Source organism: Zea mays, chromosome 6 (assembly GCF_902167145.1).
Source record: "Zea mays cultivar B73 chromosome 6, Zm-B73-REFERENCE-NAM-5.0, whole genome shotgun sequence".
NCBI lineage: Eukaryota > Viridiplantae > Streptophyta > Magnoliopsida > Poales > Poaceae > Zea > Zea mays.
In genome coordinates, this window is record NC_050101.1 from 20829104 (window position 1) to 20849759 (window position 20656).

General features: G+C 45.9%; 1 protein-coding gene across 1 annotated transcript; it reads right to left on the bottom strand.

The window, feature by feature from the left end:
• Positions 1 to 1038: 1038 nt before the first annotated feature.
• Positions 1039 to 14240, bottom strand: LOC118472286 (uncharacterized). Its single transcript, XM_035960267.1, has 4 exons — positions 14086 to 14240; positions 12858 to 12927; positions 12720 to 12761; positions 1039 to 1524 (listed from the first exon to the last, which is right to left on the bottom strand). Exons 1-4 carry the CDS (start codon positions 14238 to 14240, stop codon positions 1039 to 1041), a joined length of 753 nt encoding a protein of 250 aa, XP_035816160.1.
• Between the last annotated feature and the right edge of the window lie 6416 nt (positions 14241 to 20656).

The following is a 20656-nucleotide window of genomic DNA, read 5'->3' on the forward strand; positions in this document are numbered from 1 at the left end:
CAGTGAACAGACCTGCTCAGTTTTGCCAGGCAAACAGGTACAGCCACTGTAAAACAAGCATAACTGGAGTTTCAAAATTCATATGAATACACTCTTTATCAATCTGGAAAGCTTATGAAGTTATCTACAACTTCTCTCACTAACCCAAAGTCTAATTCTGTCGATAGAATTGCTTAAATCCTAGGAGAACAGATTCTGCACAGAATTACGAGGCTGAAAAACTGCTATAATCAAATTGCAATTACTCTCTGATCTGATGTCCGATTGAGGTGTTCTTTGCGGGCATGGAAAGATCTACAAATTATCTACAACTCATAGATAGACTTTTTATTTTTTAAGGCCATTAAGACCACGGAAAACTGGCACGAACAGAAACTATCGAATCTGCCCCTCTGCAGAAACTAATTCTGAGATCCAAAAATCTAACCCCCACCTCTAAACCAACGAAAATTGCAGCACAAACCAAAAGGAAAACAAGATCTCCTTGAATTCTTCCTTTCCTAATTCCTCCTTTCTTCTTCCTCCCACCAATTCTCCAAATAGAGGCTTGCACCAACACAATGGAGATCCAAGAGAGGAGAGGTGGCTGCACCTTGGGGAGGAGGAGATGGAGGGGGGGGCGGCTAGGGTTGGGTGTGATGGGGGGGGGGCGGCTGCTGCAAGGGACAAGGAAGAAGAGAGGGAGGGGGGCGGCGGCCACTAGGGGGTGGGGAGAGTGAGAGAGAGAGAGAGGGGGGCGGCTAGGGTTAGAGAGGAGAGGGGCCTCCCGTCCATCGGATGCGATCCGACGGCCCAAAACTCACTCTCTCAACAGAGCCCCCAACCCCAGCGAAAAGAATGCCAGAAAAAAGATCTACTGTTTCTCAGAGGTAAGTGCCTCCTATAACCCCAAACCCCAATGGCACAGAACACGAAGATGAGAGAAAAGAAATTTAACTTCTTTTCAGAAAATTGGGTATCACACTCTACCCCCCTTAAAAAGAATTCGACCTCGAATTCCAACGCTTCTATCGGAACGACAAAAGAGAGATTAATGAATCAATAAAACTCACCCAAAACAAAAAGTTCGGGATATTTCTGCCGCATCAGCTCCTCGAGTTCCCAAGTAGCCTCGCGCTCAGACTGATTAGTCCACAAGACCTTAACATACTTAATTGATCTCTTCCTCATAACACGCTCCAAGGACTCCAAGATACGCACCGGACGACACTCCAGAGTCAGATCCTGCTGCACAGCAATTGGTTCCATCTTGATCTGATGGTCCGGATCCCGCAAGAACTTCCTCAACATAGAGACATGAAATACCGGGTGTACCCCTGCCATGGAATCCGGCAATTGCAAGCGATAAGCCAAGCTGCCCACCCGGGCCAAGATAGTGAACGGTCCAATGTATCTCGGGCTAAGCTTCCCGGAGACACCGAACCGAACAACTCCTTTAATAGGTGATACCCTGAGAAGGACTTGGTCACCCACTGCAAATTCCAAGTCTCGCCTCCTCACATCAGCATAACTCTTCTGACGGCTCTGAGCGGCCAAAATATTCTGACGAATTTCCTGAACCTTCTCAGAAGTCTGCTGAACCCAATCAGGACCAACCAGAGATCTCTCCCCCAAGGTCTCCCAGCACAGAGGGGAGATACACCGCCTGCCATATAAGGCCTCAAATGGTGCCATCTTGATGCTAGCCTGGTAGCTGTTGTTATAAGCGAACTCGGCCAACGCGAGATGATCCTCCCAGCTACCCTTCCAAGCTAGAACACAAGCACGCAACATATCTTCCAAGGTTTGGATAGTTCGCTCTGACTGGCCATCAGTCTGAGGGTGAAAAGCGACACTAAGCGAGAGCTTGGTACCCAATGCACTGTGAAGACTCTCCCAGAATTTTGATACAAATTTGGAGTCTCGATCAGAAACAATGGACTTAGGCACCCCGTGAAGCCTGATTACTTCCTTCATATACAAGGGAACCAACTCTGAAGTTGAATTTGTGGTCTTCATGGGAATAAAGTGCGCAGACTTGGTCAAGCGATCCACTAACACCCATATAGCATCCCTGCTCAAGGAGAACGAGGTAAGCCCACCACAAAATCCATGGTGATATGCTCCCACTTCCACTCTGGAATTTCCAATGGCTTCAGCAAACCTACAGGCCTCTTATGCTCGGCCTTCACGCGCTGACATACTTCACAGGCAGCCACATACTTAGAAACGTCAACCTTCATCCGCTTCCACCAAAAGTTTTGCTTCAAATCTCTGTACATTTTGGTTTCGCCAGGGTGAACGGTGTAAGGCATTTTATGAGCTTCTCTCAAGATATCCATCTTCACCTCTGATTTCTGAGGCACACAAAGGCGGCCCCTGAAACGAACCAAATCATTCTCATCAATGGTGAACAACCGGGGTCTACCATCGCCAACCCTCTTTCGAGCTTCCTGCAACAAACGATCCTGCTGCTGAGCCGCACGCACCCTCTCCATGAGGGAGGATTGAATAAGCATCCGAGTCTCCTCACTAGCGGTGCCGACATAGCACAAAGCGATCCCCAAACGGTCCAGATCTGCGATCAAAGGCATGGCCACCTTTGGAACCCCGGACCTGCTAAGGGCATCAGCCACCACATTTGCCTTCCCCGGGTGATAATGAATGGACAAATCATAATCTTTTATCAATTCGAGCCACCGACGCTGCCTCAAATTCAGCTCCTTCTGAGTGAAAATATACTTGAGACTTTTATGATCGGTGTAAATGTCACAAGACTCGCCATAAAGATAATGCCTCCACGATTTTAGAGCAAAGACCACTGCGGCCAACTCGAGATCATGCGTTGGATAATTCCCCTCATGCTTCCTCAACTGCCTTGAGCCATAAGCAATCACTCTGCCTTCCTGCATCAACACACAGCCAAGACCAATTCGAGAAGCATCCGCAAAAACTGTGAAACGTTTACCACTCTCAGGCAAAGCTAGAATAGGAGCGTTCACCAACTTGTTCTTCAATGTCTGATAACTGACCTCGCAATCGCTGGACCAGACGAAAAGAACACCCTTTCCCAAGAGTCTGGTCAAAGGCTTAGCAATGCTGGAAAAATTTGGTACGAAACGCCGATAATATCCGGCAAGCCCCAAGAAACTTCGGATTTCAGAGACACTAGAGGGTCTCTTCCACTCCACCACAGCAGCGACATTCTTGGGATCAACTGCAATGCCCTGTTGATTAATCACATGACCCAAGAAAGCCACTTCCGACAGCCAAAAGGCACACTTCTTCAATTTGCCAAAAAACTGATTCTTCCTAAGAGCACCCAGAACGAGACGGAGATGCCGCTCATGCTCTTCCTCTGTTTTTGAATAAATCAGAATATCATCTAGAAACTGAGAGCACCGAGAGGGGGGGGGGTGAATAGGTGATCCTGTAAAACTTAAACTTATAGCCACAAAAACTTGTTAAGTGTTAGCACAATTATTGCCAAGTGGCTAGAGAGGAGTCTCAACAAAACACAGTACCACAAGAGATCAAACACAGAGATGACACAGTGGTTTATCCCGTGGTTCGGCCAAGACCAACGCTTGCCTACTCCACGTTGTGGCGTCCCAACGGACGAGGGTTGCAATCAACCCCTCTCAAGTGGTCCAAAGACCCACTTGAATACCATGGTGTTTTGCTTGCTTTTTCTCAATCCCGTTTGCGAGGAATCTCCACAACTTGGAGCCTCTCGCCCTTACAATTGAAGTTCACAAAGAAACACAGAGCAAGGGGGGAATGAGCAACGCACACAAGACTTCAAATGATCAGAGCAACAACACGCACACAAGCAGCAACAAGAGCTCGCAACACAACTCAAAGAGTACACAACTCCACAAGAGCTCTATATGCTATCACAATGAAATGAATGCGCGAGATCGATGTCTTGGTGCTTAGGAATGTTGTAGGAATGCTTGGTGTTCTCCTCCATGCGCCTAGGGGTCCCTTTTATAGCCCCAAGGCAGCTAGGAGCCGTTGAGAGCAAATCTGGAAGGCCATCCTTGCCTTCTGTCTCGTGGCGCACCGGACAGTCCGGTGCACACCGGACACTGTCCGGTGCCCGATTCCTTTCCTTAAATGGCGAAGCCGACCGTTGGCAGACTTGGAGCCGTTGGCGCACCGGACATGTCCGGTGCACACCGGACAGTCCGGTGCCCCCATCTAGCCGTTGGCTCGGCCACGTGTCGCGCGCGGATCGCGCGGCCGACCGTTGGCCCGGCCGACCGTTGGCTCATCGGACAGTCCGGTGCACACCGGACAGTCCGGTGAATTTTAGCCGTACGCCGTCGGCAAATTCCCGAGAGTGGCTTCTTCGCCTGAGGCGACCTGGCGCACCGGACACTGTCCGGTGCACCACCGGACAGTCCGGTGCCCCAGACCGAAACAGCCTTTTGGCTGTACACAGCCAACTCTCCTCTTTTCTTCTTCTTCCTGTTTCTAACACTTAGACAAGAATATTAGTACACAAAACCAATGTACTAAGACTTAGAAACATACCTTTACTTGTGATTTGCACTTTGTTCATCCATGGGCATAGATTCACATTTAAGCACTTGTGTTTGCACTCAATCACCAAAATACTTAGAAATGGCCCAAGGGCACATTTCCCTTTCAATCTCCCCCTTTTTGGTGATTTATGCCAACACAACATAAAGCAACAAGAACAAGTGCAAAATCACTTCAAATAAAAATAACTTTGAGTTTTATTCAATTTTGGCATATATGGATCATCCTTTGCCACCACTTGGTTTGTTTTTGCAAATCAAACTCAAATCTCTATCTCTACGTCAAACACACATGTTGAAGCATAAAGAGAGTCATTCCAAAAGAGATTGATCAAAGATTTCAAAAACTCCCCCTTTTTCCCATAATCAACATTTCTCCCCACAAGAAACCAACTTTTGACAAAAGAGACAATGCAAGAGTTTTGACAAACCAAAAGCTCTATTCTACTATTTTCAAAGTTTCTCAAGTGGTAGCTGATCCATCTATTGTTTTGGCCTTTATTTTCTCCCCCTTTGGCATCAAGCACCAAAACGAGATCAATATTGGCCATTTTAACCCCATTGCCTCACCAAAATCTTCAATTAAGAGCAAATAGGCAATTAGAAGTTAAAGATGAACTTGGAATAAGTTACCCTCTCATCGGAGTGCAGTGGAAGTCTTTCATGGTCCAAGTCCACCTTTTCCCTTTCAAACCAACTCAAGCACATGGTTAGTCTCAAAGGGTCAAGTTGTAACACATCTCCCCCTAAACATGTGCATCACTTTGCAACGGACTTGTGAGGTCTAGGGAGTGTTTGTACAACTTGAGCACCATAACTAAGCAACAAAATGCATAAGGAACAAGATCAAAGGCATAAACACATGTATGCTATAAATCAATCCAAGTTCCGCGAATCTAAGACATTTAGCTCACTACGCAGCCTGCAAAAGGTCTTCTCATCTAGAGGCTTGGTAAAGATATCGGCTAGCTGGTTCTCGGTGCTAACATGAAACACTTCGATATCTCCCTTTTGCTGGTGATCTCTCAAAAAGTGATGCCGGATGTCTATGTGCTTTGTGCGGCTGTGTTCAACAGGATTTTCCGCCATGCGGATAGCACTCTCATTATCACATAGGAGTGGGACTTTGCTCAGATTGTAGCCAAAGTCCCGGAGGGTTTGCCTCATCCAAAGTAGTTGCGCGCAACACTGTCCTGCGGCAACATACTCGGCCTCAGCGGTGGATAGGGCAACGGAAGTTTGTTTCTTAGAGTTCCACGACACCAGGGACCTTCCTAAGAATTGGCACGTCCCTGATGTACTCTTCCTATCAACCTTACATCCAGCATAGTCGGAATCTGAGTATCCAACCAAGTCAAAGGTAGACCCCTTTGGATACCAGAGCCCGAAGCAAGGCGTAGCGACCAAATATCTAAGAATTCGCTTCACCGCCACTAAGTGACACTCCTTAGGATCGGATTGAAATCTAGCACACATGCATACGCTAAGCATAATATCCGGTCTACTAGCATATAAATAAAGTAAAGACCCTATCATTGACCGGTATGCTTTTTGATCAACGGACTTACCTCCTTTGTTGAGGTCGGTGTGTCCGTCGGTCCCCATCGGAGTCTTTGCGGGCTTGGCGTCCTTCATCCCAAACCGCTTCAGCAAATCTTGCGTGTACTTCGTTTGGGAGATGAAGGTACCGTCCTTGAGTTGCTTCACTTGGAACCCAAGGAAGTAGTTCAACTCACCCATCATCGACATCTCGAATTTCTGCGTCATCACCCTGCTAAACTCTTCACAAGACTTTTGGTTAGTAGAACCAAATATTATGTCATCGACATAAATTTGGCATACAAACAAATCACCATCACATGTCTTTGTAAAAAGAGTTGGATCGGCTTTTCCAACCTTGAAAGCATTAACAATTAGAAAGTCTCTAAGGCATTCATACCATGCTCTTGGGGCTTGCTTAAGTCCATAGAGCGCCTTAGAGAGCTTACACACGTGGTCGGGAAACCATTCATCCTCGAAGCCAGGGGGTTGCTCCACGTACACCTCCTCCTTGATTGGCCCATTGAGGAAAGCGCTCTTCACATCCATTTGGTACAGCCTGAAAGAGTGGTGAGCGGCATATGCTAGCAAAATACGAATGGACTCTAGCCTAGCCACAGGAGCAAAAGTCTCCTCAAAGTCCAAACCTGCGACTTGGGCATAACCTTTTGCCACAAGTCGAGCCTTGTTCCTCGTCACCACTCCGTGCTCGTCCTGTTTGTTGCGGAACACCCACTTGGTTCCCACAACATTTTGCTTGGGACGAGGCACCAGTGTCCAAACTTCATTGCGCTTGAAGTTGTTTAGCTCCTCCTGCATGGCCAACACCCAGTCCGGATCTAGCAAGGCCTCTTCTACCCTGAAAGGCTCAATAGAAGAGACAAAGGAGTAATGCTCACAAAAATTAACTAATCGAGATCGAGTAGTTACTCCCTTGCTAATGTCACCCAGAATTTGGTCGACGGGATGATCCCTTTGAATCATCGCTCGAACTTGGGTTGGAGGTGCCGGTTGCGCTTCTTCCTCCATTACTTGATCACCTTGTGCTCCCCCATGATCATGCGCCTCCACTTGAGGTACCTGTTCGTCATCTTGGGTTGGGGGATGCACCATAGTTGAGGAAGAAGGTTGATCTTGCTCCAATTGTTCCTGTGGTCGCACATCACCAATCGCCATGGTGCGCATAGCGGCCGTTGGAACGTCTTCTTCATCTATACCATCAAGATCAACAACTTGCTTTCTTGGAGAGCCATTAGTCTCATCAAATACCACGTCGCTAGAGACTTCAACCAAACCCGATGATTTGTTGAAGACTCTATACGCCTTTGTATTTGAGTCATAACCTAATAAAAACCCTTCTACTGCTTTGGGAGCAAATTTAGAATTTCTACCTTTCTTCACCAGAATGTAGCACTTGCTCCCAAATACACGAAAGTAAGATAAATTGGGTTTGTTACCGGTTAGAAGCTCATACGACGTCTTCTTGAGGAGGCGATGAAGGTAGACCCTGTTGATGGCGTGGCAAGCCGTGTTCACGGCTTCCGTCCAAAAGCACTCGGGGGTCTTGAATTCTCCTAGCATCGTCCTCGCCATGTCGATGAGCGTCCTGTTCTTCCTCTCTACTACACCATTTTGCTGTGGTGTGTAGGGAGCGGAGAACTCATGCTTGATCCCTTCTTCTTCAAGGAACCCCTCCACTTGAAGGTTCTTGAATTCGGACCCGTTGTCGCTCCTTATCTTCTTCACCTTGAGCTCAAACTCATTTTGAGCTCTCCTGAGGAAGCGCTTGAGGGTCCCTTGGGTTTCAGACTTATCCTGCAAAAAGAACACCCAAGTGAAGCGGGAAAAGTCATCAACAATAACTAGACCATACTTACTTCCTCCTATGCTCAGATAGGCGACGGGTCCGAAGAGGTCCATATGCAGCATCTCCAAGGGTCTTGATGTCGTCATCACATTTTTGGTGTGATGAGAGCCTCCCACCTGTTTCCCTGCTTGACAAGCTGCACAAGGTCTATATTTTTCGAAATGAACATTGGTTAGACCTAACACGTTTTCTCCCTTTAGAAGCTTGTGGAGGTTCTTCATCCCCACATGTGCTAAGCGGCGATGCCACAACCAGCTCATGCAAGTCTTAGCCATTAAGCATGCATCTAGACCGGCCTCTTCTTTTGCAAAATCAACTAAGTAAAGTTTGCCGTCTAGTACACCCTTAAAAGCTAGTGAACCATCACATCTTCTAAAGACAGACACGTCTACATTTGTGAAAAGACAATTATATCCCATATTGCATAGTTGACTAACAGATAGCAAATTGTAACCAAGGGACTCAACTAAAAACACATTAGAAATTGAGTGCTCATTTGAGATTGCAATTTTACCTAGCCCTTTTACCTTGCCTTGATTCCCATCACCGAATATAATTGAATCTTGGGAATCTTTATTTTTGACGTAGGAGGTGAACATCTTCTTCTCCCCCGTCATATGGTTTGTGCATCCGCTGTCGATAATCCAGCTTGAACCCCCGGATGCATAAACCTGCAAGGCAAATTTAGGCTTGGGTCTTAGGTACCCAACTCATGTTGGGTCCTACAAGGTTAGCACATATATCCTTAGGGACCCAAATGCAAGTTTTATCTCCCTTGCATCTTGCCCCTAACTTCCTAGCAATTACCTTCTTACCCTTTCTACAAATAGCAAAGGGAGCATTGCAAGCATAATAAATGGTAGAAGGTTTGTTCACAACTTTTCTAGGAACATGAGCAAAATTTCTCCTAGGCGTATGCACAACATTTCTCCTACACATATCTCTATCATGCTTATAGGAAGAACTAGAAGCAAACATGGCATGAGAATCATAGACATGTGAATCAAAATCATTATTAGTATTTCTAGCATGTCTCCTATCATGGTACAAGAAAGCATGGTTCCTTTTAGCACTACTAGCCATAGGAGCCTTCCCTTTTTCCTTGGCGGAGATGGGAGCCTTATGGCTTGTTAAGTTCTTGGCCTCTCTCTTGAAGCCAAGACCATCCTTAATTGAGGGGTGTCTACCAACCGTGTAGGCATCCCTTGCAAATTTTAGTTTCTCAAAATCACTTTTGCTAGTCTTAAGTTGGGCATTAAGACTAGCTATCTCTTCATTCAATTTAGAAATGCAAGCTAGGTGTTCACTACAAGCATCAACATTAAAATCTTTACACCTAATGCAAATCGTAACATGTTCTACACAAGAATTAGATTTACTGGCTACTTCTAGTTTGACATTTAAGTCATCATTAACACTCTTTAAAGTAGCAATGGTTTCATGACAAGAAGATAGTTCACTAGAAAGCACTTCATTTCTTTTAACTTCTAAAGCATAAGATTTTTGTGCCTCTACAAATTTGTCATGCTCTTCATACAAAAGGTCCTCTTGTTTTTCTAAGAGTCTATCTTTTTCATTCAAGGCATCAATCAATTCATTAATTTTATCTACTTTAGTTCTATCCAATCCCTTGAACAAACTAGAGTAATCTATTTCATCATCACTAGATTCATCATCACTGGAAGAATCATAAGTGACATTGTTTTGATTACATACCTTCTTCTCCCTTGCCATAAGGCATGTGTGACGCTCGTTGGGGAAGAGGGATGACTTGTTGAAGGCAGTGGCGGCGAGTCCTTCATTGTCGGAGTCGGAGGAGGAGCAATCCGAATCCCACTCCTTTCCGATATGTGCCTCGCCCCTGGCCTTCTTGTAATGCTTCTTCTTTTCCCTCTTGCTCCCGTGTTCCTGGTCACTATCATTGTCAGGACAGTTAGCAATAAAATGACCAAACTTACCGCATTTGAAGCATGATCGCTTTCCCTTGGTCTTGGTCTTGCTTGGCTGTCCCTTGCGACCCTTTAGTGCCGTCTTGAATCTTTTGATGATGAGGGCCATCTCTTCATCATTAAGACCGGCCGCCTCAATTTGCGCCACCTTGCTGGGTAGCACTTCCTTGCTCCTTGTTGCCTTGAGAGCAATGGGTTGAGGCTCATGGATTGGGCCATTCAACGCGTCGTCCACGTACCTCGCCTCCTTGATCATCATTCGCCCGCTTACAAATTTTCCAAGAATTTCTTCGGGCGACATCTTGATGTACCTAGGATTTTCACGAATATTGTTCACCAAGTGAGGATCAAGAACGGTAAATGACCTTAGCATTAGGCGGACGACGTCGTGATCCGTCCATCGCGTGCTTCCGTAGCTCCTTATTTTGTTGATAAGGATCTTGAGCCGGTTGTATGTTTGTGTCGGCTCCTCGCCCCTTATCATCGCGAATCGTCCGAGCTCGCCCTCCACCAACTCCATTTTGGTGAGTAAGGTGACATCATTCCCCTCATGAGAGATCTTGAGGGTGTCCCAAATCTGCTTGGCATTGTCCAAGCCGCTCACCTTGTGATACTCGTCCCTGCACAAAGAGGCTAGCAACACAGTAGTACCTTGTGCGTTTTTATGGATCTGTTCATTAATAAATGAAGGGCTATCCGAGCTATCAAATTTCATTCCACTTTCCACAATCTCCCAAATGCTTGGATGGAGAGAAAATAGGTGAGTACGCATTTTGTGGCTCCAAAATCCGTAGTCCTCTCCATCAAAGTGAGGGGGCTTGCCAAGTGGAATGGGTAATAAATGAGCATTTGCACTATGAGTAATACGAGAGTAGTCAAAAGAAAAGTTCGAATTGACCGGTTTCCTTCTCTCGTAGTCGTCGTGGTCGTCATCCTTTTGGGAAGAAGTAGACTCATCGCTGTCGTCGTAATAGACGATCTCCTTGATGCGCCTCGTCTTTTTCTTCTTCCCTTCTTTCCGTCTATGGCCTGAGCCGGAGTCGGTAGGCTTGTTGTCTTTCGGCTCGTTGACGAAGGACTCCTTCTCCTTGTCGTTGATCACGATTCCCTTCCCCTTAGGATCCATCTCTTCGGGTGATTAGTCCCTTTCTTGAAGAGAACGGCTCCGATACCAATTGAGAGCACCGAGAGGGGGGGTGAATAGGTGATCCTGTAAAACTTAAACTTATAGCCACAAAAACTTGTTAAGTGTTAGCACAATTATTGCCAAGTGGCTAGAGAGGAGTCTCAACAAAACACAGTACCACAAGAGATCAAACACAGAGATGACACAGTGGTTTATCCCGTGGTTCGGCCAAGACCAACGCTTGCCTACTCCACGTTGTGGCGTCCCAACGGACGAGGGTTGCAATCAACCCCTCTCAAGTGGTCCAAAGACCCACTTGAATACCACGGTGTTTTGCTTGCTTTTTCTCAATCCCGTTTGCGAGGAATCTCCACAACTTGGAGCCTCTCGCCCTTACAATTGAAGTTCACAAAGAAACACAGAGCAAGGGGGGAATGAGCAACGCACACAAGACTTCAAATGATCAGAGCAACAACACGCACACAAGCAGCAACAAGAGCTCGCAACACAACTCAAAGAGTACACAACTCCACAAGAGCTCTATATGCTATCACAATGAAATGAATGCGCGAGATCGATGTCTTGGTGCTTAGGAATGTTGTAGGAATGCTTGGTGTTCTCCTCCATGCGCCTAGGGGTCCCTTTTATAGCCCCAAGGCAGCTAGGAGCCGTTGAGAGCAAATCTAGAAGGCCATCCTTGCCTTCTGTCTCGTGGCGCACCGGACAGTCCGGTGCACACCGGACACTGTCCGGTGCCCGATTCCTTTCCTTAAATGGTGAAGCCGACCGTTGGCAGACTTGGAGCCGTTGGCGCACCGGACATGTCCGGTGCACACCGGACAGTCCGGTGCCCCCATCTAGCCGTTGGCTCGGCCACGTGTCGCGCGCGGATCGCCCGGCCGACCGTTGGCTCACCGGACAGTCCGGTGCACACCGGACAGTCCGGTGAATTTTAGCCGTACGCCGTCGGCAAATTCCCGAGAGCGGCTTCTTCGCCTGAGGCGACCTGGCGCACCGGACACTGTCCGGTGCACCACCGGACAGTCCGGTGCCCCAGACCGAAACAGCCTTTTGGCTGTACACAGCCAACTCTCCTCTTTTCTTCTTCTTCCTGTTTCTAACACTTAGACAAGAATATTAGTACACAAAACCAATGTACTAAGACTTAGAAACATACCTTTACTTGTGATTTGCACTTTGTTCATCCATGGGCATAGATTCACATTTAAGCACTTGTGTTTGCACTCAATCACCAAAATACTTAGAAATGGCCCAAGGGCACATTTCCCTTTCAGAAACACGACCACAAAGTCGTCCAAGAACTCATGTAACATCTTGTTCATTGCTTCCATAAAAGCAGCAGGGGCATTAGTTAAGCCAAAAGACATGACTATGAACTCGTAATGCCCATACCTGGTGCAAAAGGCTGTCTTCTCAATATCCTCCTCACGAATCCTCAATTGATGATAACTAGAGTTCAAATCAATTTTGGAGAACACCTGGGCACCCCTCAACTGCTCAAAGAGAACCTCAATACGGGGTAGCGGATATTTATTCTTGATTGTCACTTGATTCAAAGCACGATAATCCACACATAGCCTCTTACTTTTGTCCTTCTTCTCAACAAACAAAACTGGGGAAGCCCATGGCGACCTGCTAGGCCTAATGAAACCCTTAGCCAGCAGATCATCCAGTTGCCGCTTCAATTCAACCTGCTTCTTTGGAGCCATCCGATACGGGGCCTTATGAATAGGCTGCGTACCCAGAATCAGTTTAATTTCAAAAGCTGCATCACGCTCCGGTGGAATGCCTGGAAGCTCTGCTGGAAACACGTCGGCAAAGTCACACACCACACGGATGTCTTGCACCCGCAAAGCAGCCTCACTCTCCACCACCATGGAGAAAAGAATTCCCGACTTCCTTGACCGACGATCCGGAAGCAATTGCGACAACAAGGATAACGTGAACTTTGGAGAACTTCCCAAGAATACCACCTCCCTACCCGACGGCGCCTGCAATAACACTGTCTTCCAAAAACAGGATATAACTGCGCGATACTGAGATAACCAATCCATACCCAAGATAACATCAAATGCCCCCAGGGAAATCACCACAAGATTAGCTGAAAAGACCTCATCAGCAAGAATGATGGAACAACCCTGACAAACTGAACAGCTACTAATGGAGCCATTAGCAGAACTAACCATAATTGGGTGACCCAACCTCTGCACCGAAAGACCAGCCCGCGACACAAAATTCTCCGAAACAAACGAATAGCTAGCGCCGGAGTCAAAAAGAGCATGGGCCACAAACGAATCAACTGAAATCGTACCTGTCACCACATCTCCCTGCTCTCTGCCATCCGCAGAGGGTAGCACATATGCTCCAGAAATACCCGCAGAAGAGGAAGCTCCCAGAGTGAAGTTAACAGAAGAACTCCACTGAGTCGACGGATGAGGCAGACGCGGAGCTCCAAACTGAGGTGGTATAGGAGTAGTCGGGGCAGGAGTAGGCGCGGCCGAATACTGAGGAAAACCTTGCATAGGCACGAACTGAGGAGTCCCGGGCACAAAGAACTGCTGCGGAGGAGGTGGTACTGAAAATTGCTACTCAGCGCTTGACATCATGTTGACAGTGCCCTGAGAAGCGGAGGAAGACACTGGCTCCCATCTGAGCTTAGCATTGGGATTCCTCCTACACACCACATCCTTGTGATCTTGGCTGCAGATAGAGCACCTGCCACTCCACTGACACTCGGCACGGCGATGCGCATCACCACAATGGAAACACACCAGCCCCAGCCTGGGCTTAGGAACAACCCGATACCTCTGAGTACTTCCTCCTGAAGTACCCGATTCAGAGGGTTTGCCATGGTAGGGGTGGTGGCGCTGGTGTTGTGACTTGCCCCTCTTGTGGGCTGGACCCCCAGTGTTGCCCCTCCTCGCGTCCTGGCCACGAGGCTGATTATCACCCGAAGACTTCTGTGACTCCATGGTGTACTGGTGTTGCATCTCCACACCCAATGCCTGCTCCACTGTAGTACGAAAATCCACCAACGGAAAAGCGCCCAGAGCATACCTGATAGAAGGTTTCAGGCCCTGACGGAACTGGCTCGCCTTCTCCAACTCATTGTAAGCCACATGAGGAACAAAGCGGACCACCTTGTTAAAGCCCACTTCATACTCTGCGACGGACTTCTTCTCTTGCTTGAAAGACTGCAAATCAATCTTCATTTTCTCCAAGAAGGTGACCGGGTAGAACCTCCTCTAAAACTGCCTGATGAAAACATCCCAGGACAGGACTCCTGGTGAGGAGGAGTGAGCTGCCTGCACGCCTCTCCACCAAATTTGAGCCTCTCCCTTCAGCAGCTGTGTGCCAAAACGAACACGATCACCATACACAATCTCGAAGACATCCATCTTATCCTCCACATAAGTCAGCCAATCCGCCGCCTCAACCGGAGTACCACTGCCATCAAAGGTGTCCAACTTCATGCCCATCCACTGCATCAGAGAAAGACCACTAACGGGAAGGGGCACCTCAGCCCCGCCACCGGGAGTAGCACCCGCGGGGACAGCGCCCCCGGGCACTCCTCCACCTCCAGCACCCTGGGCAGCACCCGCAGGGGCAACAGGAATAGCTTGCCTCAGAATGGCCAACTCCTGCTGCATGGCCTGCATCGCGGCTAGCATTGCCGCCGGACTCATAGAATCCCCACTAGGAACTTGCGGGCTGCCACGAGCCCTATGAGGCGGCATAACTGCAGCCACAGGAGTAAGTAAATAAGTAAATAAGATCTGCATAGCACCTCCTCAAATCATGTCAAACCAGCACTGACAATATCATAATATATCAATAGCAAAGCAGGAAACCCATCCTATATGTGCAGTGTGTCAATTTATCATTATTTCACTTGCTAGGACCTACAACCTATGCCTTTGATACCAACTGTAACACCCCAAGGTCCACAAACACCCCGAGGTGCTACTAAAACTACACTTCTAACAATCTGGTATAAAATTTCAACAGCATCTCCTTTGAAAATTGCATAAACGAGGAAGCAGCCGAGTATAAACAGATATCATGATATAAAAAAAAACTAGACATTATTAATCTGCTAGCAGAGGGAAGATAACCATAACGACATGAACTGAATTAACCAGTGCACACTACTAGATAAAAAAACATCCTTTGACAAGAAGTTTCTAATTAAATCATGGCTGCGACTGGGCAGCGTTATTATGAGAGTGAAGGTGGACGTGCTGCTACTTTCCCATTCCCAACATGAATCAGGTACCTGCATTGAGTAATGCAAGAGTGAGATGACACATCTCAGCAAGTAAAATAATATCAAATTGTTTAACCACATAAGAACATTGTTTTACCACCACTTGATTTCACAACCCTCTTCTTATTATGAAGCTGCAGTACGAATACAACGTACAACACACCAAGCTACCACACCTCACAGGTAGAAACCACAATAGTGACATACCAATGTCACCCTTCATATATACCTCATGAGTGCAAATGACTGCAAATGCAAGTATGACTTCTGCCTTCATACCTCTAAGGATATGAAGCCGCATCGTACCCCTCCTCGGGCAACGTACGATGCTAAGTGTACTGGTACGGTCGGACCATAAGATCACGACATAACTTCAAAATGCAAGATGAATGATGCAATGTGCATGACATGCCAACAACACTTCCCTTCATATAACATGCTTCAAATAGATACTTCAACTTCGTCAAAATGTGAGTCAACCACATATGCCATTCTCAAATCATGATCATCAACATTATTAGATAGTTAAGCATTAATACTTTCGATCAAATAAAACCTCATCATAGACTTCAATGATTAACACATTCAATACTTATGAATACTCAATGACAGAGAATAAGATACAACTCAAACAATAGCAACCACCACTGCATTTTACTTGCCTTTGCCGGGAATTCGAAATGGTACTAGGTACGATCCGGAGCCCCACCACCTGTTGTGGGCATAAAACTTAGTACAAACATTCACATAGCCTTTGCTAATAATCAACACCGCTCCTACGCCCAAACCCCAACACTGACGTGAACAACCACTCCTCCCTACCACCCGCCAAACAGCAGCAGCGCTGCTTGTTAATTTTGTATCTTTAAAATTATTACAGAAATCCTATCAAACAAAATATCTGGAAGCATCTACACAAAATACTCTACAACTTCGGTATTCGATGGATAATTAAATTTTGCCATCTATAAGTTCTAAAACATCCAACAAGATAGCTGACTGAATCTGTTTCAGACAGCAGCATAGTTAACTTCAAAATTCGATATCTCCCAAACTACTCAACCAAAAATTATGAAATTTTTCTGGCAGTAAGGACTTTTATCCCTCTACAAAAGTCTCCTTAGTAGGAAGAGCCAATTCGGCCATTTACTAGATGAAACCCACCAGTGAACAGACCTGCTCAGTTTTGCCAGGCAAACAGGTACAGCCACTGTAAAACAAGCATAACTGGAGTTTCAAAATTCATATGAATACACTCTTTATCAATCTGGAAAGCTTATGAAGTTATCTACAACTTCTCTCACTAACCCAAAGTCTAATTCTGTCGATAGAATTGCTTAAATTCTAGGAGAACAGATTCTGCACAGAATTACGAGGCTGAAAAACTGCTATAATCAAATTGCAATTACTCTCTGATCTGATGTCCGATTGAGGTGTTCTTTGCGGCCATAGAAAGATCTACAAATTATCTACAACTCATAGATAGACTTTTTATTTTTTTGAGGCCATTAAGACCACGGAAAACTGGCACGAACAGAAACTATCGAATCTGCCCCTCTGCAGAAACTAATTCCGAGATCCAAAAATCTAACCCCCACCTCTAAACCAACGAAAATTACAGCACAAACCAAAAGGAAAACAAGATCACCTTGAATTCTTCCTTTCCTCCTTCCTCCTTTCTTCTTCCTCCCACCAATTCTCCAAATAGAGGCTTGCACCAACACAATGGAGATCCAAGAGAGGAGAAGTGGCTGCACCTTGGGGAGGAGGAGATGGAGGGGGGGCGGCTGCTGCAAGGGACAAGGAAGAAGAGAGGGAGGGGGGCGGCCACTAGGGGGTGGGGAGAGTGAGAGGGAGAGGGGGGGGGGGCGGCTAGGGTTAGAGAGGAGAGGGGCCTCCCATCCATCGGATGCGATCCGACGGCCCAAAACTCACTCTCTCAACAGAGCCCCCAACCCCAGCGAAAAGAATGCCAGAAAAAAGATCTACTGTTTCTCAGAGGTAAGTGCCTCCTATAACCCCAAACCCCAATGGCACAGAACACGAAGATGAGAGAAAAGAAATTTAACTTCTTTTCAGAAAATTGGGTATCACAAATTGCTAGGGTTGCAATCAGGTATGAGCAGATACCGATTAGGGGCTCCATACCTCGCCTTATATAGTCTGGGAGGTAGGGTTATAGTTCGAGTCCCGATCGGTTTACAGTAAGGTTTTCTAGTCGGTTACAAGGAAATCTATCATATAGAATCTTTTATCTTAGGCATATCTTGATCTCCAAGCTTCCCTTCGGTTGGTTGCTTGTCCAGCAAGGCCAGTGATGTACCCTGTCTCGGTTGGGCCTCATATTTGACGTCCTCAGCCCACCGTGCTTGTAGTGGGATCATATGTGGGCGGTGAGGTATCCTGGGTCCACATCACCGACACGGCTTGTTAAATACGTTAAGTACCATTAATGGTGAAGATGAAGATCAGGTTATTGGAACCCTAACTTGCATGTGGGCTAGGTACCTATGCCATACCTAGATGTCATGTCAACGGCCTTTTGTTGCCTCTATGAAACAAGGGTGTATAAGCCCAGGTAAATTCTATTCCATATAAATTCATGTATAATTATGACAAATGGTGTGCACTAGCGCATTCAGTGAAACTAAGTTACCATGAGTGTGTTTGAATTTCATTTCAACTCAACGGACAGTCTGGTGTTCGATATGAAGCATTCAGTGTGTACAGGTCAACTGACTTCAAGTCATTCAAACCTCTTTAGACTTTTTCTTCGATGGAAGCATTCAGTTTGGCACCTGAGAATCTCATGATCGTTGGCTGCCAACTCAATACCACGGAGGGTTTGCCCAGTGAGGCACCCGGTGAGAACAAGAGTGCATCCGGTAAGCAGAGTTGCGTCTGAGTTTTGTTTTGGATGATCTCAGGAAAACACATCTTGTGTGATAGCATCCAATGGTGCCCCGTAGCATCTGCTATTATTGTTTACGCTTTGCTCTTGCTGAGTCGCTGCTTTCACCAGAGCTTCTGGTGCTCAGATCAAGCATCCGGTGGAACAGCACTACAGGAATGTAATATTTTTTCGTGTGCGAAAAACCCACGAAAAAGGGTCAAAACCCACGAAATTACTATAATTTCGTGGGTTTGCCCACGAAATTACACTACAACACACATTACCTTCTATGACATTCACCTTGTGTCATTGATAAGTGAATATATGTCATAGATTGAAATCTATGACGCTTGTGTGACATTTTTTGGTTCGTCATCTATGTGATGTGGCTAAACATGTTCTATGACGAATTGGAGTTTTTCTGTCATTAAAATTGTGACGATTCTACTTCGTCATAGATTTTATGACATTTGCATATTGTCATTACTCCAAAGAAAAATGTCACTAATAATCAGCTAAAACCTTGCCCTGTGGACAAAATTGTCATAAAATCATGTGTACTGGTGATGTTGAGCTGATGTGGCAAATGGTTATGACGTTAATCAATATGACATGGCACTTTTCAATGACGAACTTTGTTGTCATAATTTGTAAAATGGCTCGTGCTAGTGCTGGGCCAAATTTGTGGTCTAATTAAATCTAATTTGTAATTTTCTATGAATACCATTTTATATTAGCAAAATTTGTAGCCCATTTTTGAGCAATCCCATTCAACTGTACAGATGTTCACATGACATATTTCACAAAATTTACATATCCAAAGACCAAAATTATAGCAGACACAATTTCCAATTCATAGGTCACAATACATCTTGCAAGAAACAACAATGTCCAACACAACTTGGAGCTACTAGTAACAAAAATCAACAAACTTGGACCTGCTAAGTCCTACTAGTAAACAACTAGCGACCAATTGTTGATAAAACAACTAGACATAGTTGAACTAACAACCAAATTTTAGAAAAGAAACATCCTGCAATAATTCACTATTGGGGGCACATGCGGCTTTGATTGCATTATTGTTGGTGTCCATGGTGAATTGGGCCTAATAAAGAGCACGAACATTAGGATTTCAAAATGCAAAAAATAGAATGATATTTAAATGAATGAGTAACATTGAATTTCACTTACAACAACTTTGTCAATATAGTTTGTAACAATTGACTTATCCTTCTTGTACTCTTTCCAGTGTTGGAGGATCGGCATTTGCTGCCTAAGTATGATCTCGCCCTCTGATGCAAGTTTGGCAGCTTGCATAGGTGCTTCTGGTCATATCTTTCCTTCAGCAATGTGGATGGGGATGTTAGTGCATAAACCTCTACTTATCCTATCCAATTCTCTGCCCATACTTGTAAAGCCCAAAAATTTGTATAAGGTTAAAAAAAAACATCAAAATAAGTGCTCTTGATAAATAATTGAAATTTAGAGTTCACCCTCTCTAAAGCAAATTATCATAATGAAATAATATTAGCTAAATCATATCTTAATAAAGATTAGACACTTGAAAAATGTTTCCTATCAAACCAAAGGAAAATGACCTTTTGGGTTATAGCTCTTAAAATTATTTAATACCCTCAAAATAATATTTTTTGTAATGAATGTGGTGTGTGTGTTTCATTACCCAAATAAAATGATAATAATAAATAAAGTAATTAAATAAATAGATTAAGGTAACAAGTGCCTATCATACTGTTTTTTTTAAAGGAAATGAAGGTTTGAAATTCAAACTTGAGTATGTTTTGGACTTGGAATAAAAAAAATCAGAAGAAAATAAAAAAAAGAGAAACTCACCCACTAAACCTGGGCCGAATCCCCTCCTTCAGCCCACCTTGTGGCTAATTCGCGCCCGGCAGCCCACTATTGACTTTTTCCCCAGTCAGCCTGCCTCTCTCCTTTAGTTTCACTGACGGCTGGGTCCCACCCACAGAAGCTTCTTCCCCAAACCGATGGTGGCGGACTCCGCAGGAATCGCGCGCGCGCAACAGGAATCCGGGCTTCGCGGCAGGATCAAGACTTCGGAGTCCGGCTCCAAGCTGTATATAACCGTACCCTCATCCAGCCGCACCCATAGGCATTAGCGTTTCGGTCTCTGCGCGCGCCAGGGAGGACTTCACCAGATTGGGAGCCACCGTCGCTGCTCGGTCGCCGCGGTGTCCCTGGGTGAAGCCGTGGAGTATGGTCGATTCGCGTGGGTTGAAGCGTCGGGCGCGTTCGCCTGGATGCGACGGTGGTCGGCGTGTTGGGTGCTCTGTGTGGGTGGACGAAGTCGCTCACCGAGCTTCCACCGCCGCCAGGGACCCGCTAATCACCGTGGACCGCCTCCTCCGTGGCCTGCGAACCCCGGTAATGGACCTCATCAAGCTCGTTACACTTCCAATCGCGCGTATAACCTATTCTATTTGGGAATC